The sequence below is a fragment of the Gobius niger genome (genome assembly GCF_951799975.1).
Source record: "Gobius niger genome assembly, chromosome: 4".
Classification (NCBI taxonomy): domain Eukaryota; kingdom Metazoa; phylum Chordata; class Actinopteri; order Gobiiformes; family Gobiidae; genus Gobius; species Gobius niger.
Genome location: NC_136855.1, coordinates 35,119,936 through 35,123,906, shown reverse-complemented (window position 1 = coordinate 35,123,906; position 3,971 = coordinate 35,119,936). Strand labels below are relative to the sequence as shown.

The 3,971-nt window shown below is 41.2% G+C and overlaps 1 protein-coding gene across 1 annotated transcript in view; it reads right to left on the bottom strand.

Moving 5' to 3' along the window:
- Nucleotides 1-302: 302 nt before the first annotated feature.
- LOC306961688 (annexin A2-like) overlaps nt 303-3,971 on the bottom strand; it is a 5,105-nt gene continuing 1,436 nt past the window's right edge. The window contains exons 3-8 of the mRNA XM_079554533.1: nt 3,916-3,969; nt 2,411-2,504; nt 2,245-2,340; nt 1,404-1,462; nt 511-633; nt 303-426 (exon numbers count right to left, since the gene is read on the bottom strand). Coding sequence (XP_079410659.1) covers nt 367-426; nt 511-633; nt 1,404-1,462; nt 2,245-2,340; nt 2,411-2,504; nt 3,916-3,969 — 486 coding nt within the window. The 3' untranslated portion in view covers nt 303-366. The remainder of the gene's footprint in view (nt 427-510; nt 634-1,403; nt 1,463-2,244; nt 2,341-2,410; nt 2,505-3,915; nt 3,970-3,971) is intronic.

Here is a 3,971-nt window from a genome sequence, read left to right as displayed (position 1 = left end):
TTGTCCTCTATTTTCTTTTTTGTTTTAATATCCAACCTTAATGCTCTATGTTTTTATTTCAACATTATGACGACATTTACAGGCTGAGCAACAGACACACAGTAATAAAGTTATATCTCGATCGTAAAAACTGGCTTGTTAATGTTGTACGAACGTGTTTTTTCGCCAACATTAAAATCTGGCTGCAGCGCGGACAAAGCACTCCACTGCCCTCTACTGGACGAGCCAACACACTGCACTCCGGACAAACACCTTTTTCAGACTTTTATTTAAATCAATCTTGATCAGAGGTTCGTGGTAGGCAAATGGATGTAATACTGTAAATGAAGAGTGGAAGAGTGGGCTTCTGGGAAATGTAGTCTCAGTTCAGTCGTCTCCTCCGCACAGACTCAGCAGGGCCCTCTGGTAGTCCCCTTTGGTGTGTTCCTGCGGGATCCAACAGTAGTTAAAGCAGCAAAATGGTGAGTTGGATTAATATTGTGGTTTTTGTGATGAACTGTGTGTACTCACGGCGATGGTCTGGTACAGGGACTTCTTGTGCTGCCTCTTGAACTCAGTGCGGATCTTCATCAGGTCCACCTCGCAGCGGGACACCACGATACGCGTCACCACTTTCTCCTTCGCAGTCTTACCCTGCACGAGAGGAGGTCGAGGAGGATTAGGCACAGATTTGAACCAATATTTGAGTGAAATGTTTCATGTTGCACCAAAAGAAACATCCTGGGTTTTGATGTACCTTCTCTGACAATGGAAATAAAACACATTCTGATGCAGCTGACTGCTTCAATGACCGGGCTATTCTATACAGGGGCGGACTGGCCATATGTCCATTCTGGAAGAGCACAGAAGGGCCACTGGCTCTAGGGCCACCGGTCTGGCCTCTCACTTTACCTTACCCTTACCCCCGGGCGAAACCGAGCTTTACCCAAATCTAAAAGCTGAAAAGAAAAGCATCCAAAAACAAAAATGTGCTGGAAAAGCCACAAAAAAGTGACAAAAACACAACAATGTGGCGAAAACGTGACAACAAAGCAATGAAAAAAGCGATGAAAAAACAACAATAACATGAAAAAAAAAACCTGAAAAACAAGAGACGAAATCACAACGAAAAAGGGACAAAAAAAGTGACAAAAACATGACAAAAATGCAGCGACAACGTGACAAAAAGTTACCATCACTTTTCTAGATTTCAGCTTTCAAATGAGGCGTTACAGTGTTGCTCTCCAGTCAAGAAGCCTTTTGATTTGAGTAACAAATGTCTTTGTGGAAGTGTCACCTCTACGTTAATTTGGGTCAGGCTGGCCAGAGTCCAGGGCTGTTTTTCAGTCCCAGTCCGCCCCTGATTCTATAAATGTATTGTTTCTTCCCTGATGGCATAATATTTGGAGCTTGTGAGTCTGTACCTTCATGGCTTCGTTGAGCCTGTTGGCGAAGTACACCTGCTTGTTCTCGAAGCACTCCACTGTGGATGAAGAGGGACGGGTTAGCCTCACTGTGACATACGGCAGGCTCCATTTACACCCTTTTTTGACACTCTTTTCTTCTTTGGATCAATTTACCAATAATATAATGTTAATATATGTGTTCGACAATATGCCCTAGAAATTGAGTTGACAGTAGTATTGCTTTCACAAAACAGTATACACTATACAATATTTAAATGTCCAGGATGAACATTAGAGAGAAGACTGTGAGCTGAAAACTAATACAAGAAAACTTTTATAGTGATTTAAACGCAACCATCTTATATCATGTAAATTAAGATTTGTTTTAATGTACAGTGTATCTGACTATCCTCTGGTGTAAAAACGTGTCCCATGGAGAGATTTCTTGAAATTAGTTACTCAAATCAGGAGCTAAGTTATTCATTTAAAGAAAAATGCAAATGCGTAAAGGACAATTATTTTTTTGGCCGAGTGTCACTTTTTGATTGAAGTAAATGAAAGTCACACTAATTTATGCTTTAGTCATATTTTAAATGGTCTCAGCTCATATCACACTTTATATCAAGGAACTCTTACTCATTCATTCACCAATGTACGCAGACACTGGAGGTCCATGGACACAGCTACAGTAAGCACCCAATCATGAGATGATCTACCATCAGCACAACTGTCGCCATTTTTATGGTTAGATGAATAAATGTGTGTGTGGACAAGGTACAAGTTTGTAAAGAATACAAACTGACATTCACACTCTGGTCCATCACATTGACTAAACACTAAAACGCGGCCGACGTCGTACCCAGAGTCAGGAAGGACTTCTCCAGGTCTCCCTTCACCTCTTTGCGGATGCTCTCCTTCATGTCGTACGGGCTGTAGCTCTTGTACCGGTCAAACACTGGCACAGAGGAGAGCGTGCAGTCACAATCACAGGAACACATTGTGGTTATTCACTGCAGTTATTGTACCTCTCTGTAGGTGGGGCACGCTCCTCTGGGACATGATGGTGATCCATGTGGCCACGTCTGTACCCTTCACCTTCACCCCCGCGTCATACAGCGCCTGACACGTGAGAACATTACTGCCGTCAGGACTGAGGCAAAAAATGCACCGAAATATTTGACGTGAAGGAAAAAGTTGTCATTCAAATAATTGCGAAAGTATGAGGACAAGATATCCAATCCTCAATTCATCTTCTTTGAAGTTAATCATCAGCCTTCTTGCACAATTGCCTACAGTCGACCAGTTTTTGACCGAAACTCTGATGCATCTTTTGAAATCATTAACTCTGCTCTCAGACAATTAGAGGGATGGTTACAACCCAAACACAGTAATACCTGTATTTCAGTCAAGAGGATAGAAGGATTATTACAACTCCTAAAATATCTCTATCTAAAGTAATCTTTATCTTGATTTTTTGTGTTTTGTATTTTCCCCAAAAACTTAGAATATGACTGGTGGCTGGTCAAAGTACTTGACACTACTGGTCAAATATTACTCCTACAAAAGTCAAAGTTGCTCAGTTACATTATTACTTAGTGAAAGTACTTCAGTATTTGCTGTAGAAAACGCTTAGGTCTAAGTATTCAAAAGAGAAAGTACAAATCAGTTTAAATGTCATGAACAACGACTTTGTAGCTTGAACAACACAGAAATAGCAAACAAATTTATTCACTACTCATACTGCGACACGGGAACAAAACTTCTTTCTCGCTGTGAGTCAGTGGCATTTGACAGTGCACCTGCACAGCGCCACCTATTGTTCTGGAGTGTGCATTTTGACTTTTTAACTCTGGAGCCTTTATAGAAATGTGGTGGAGTTGAAAGTATTACATTTCTCTTCCAAATAAGTGGAGTGAAAAAGTAAAGCACAGATCCTCAAAACTCTACTTAAAGGGACTATACAGAGTTTAAAAATGTCAAAATTATGCATTTTCCTCCCCCTACATGTTCCAACAATGTCCTAATCAATGTATAGAATGAGCCCAGACCTGTTCACCACAACTGCCTCTAAAATCCTGCACAGTCACTCAAAAAGGTGTTACTTCAGATCAGAAGTGCCGTCGTGCACGAGCTTAATATACAAGGTGCAGTTACATGTACAGTATGACCTGAGGTGGCAGTAGTGAGTATAAAATGGCTAAAGTAAATTTGATTAATTGATGATAAGTCTTCAAAAAGTATAGTTTCTCCAAAGAAATAACTCTATAGTAAATGTCCCGGCTTCATGATACGCTTCATCAAAAGGCAGCTGAGGTAGTCCATGTAGGCTGCCCAGCTGAATTCAGGACGCCCCAGGGACTTGGCTACCCTAATTAACTCAATCCTCATATGTCGTTGAACAATGTAAGCTCCACAACAGCAACAACAATCATTTGCATCCACTCGTCTCAATTAAACGGTATGTTGTGAGTGATGAAAAGCTCATTGAGTGACCAGTCCATTGTCAATATCTTCGTAATTGTGAACTCACCCGGGCGTCCTCATCGATCTTCTCATAGTCCACCACGTTGGTCGGCTCGTCTCGCT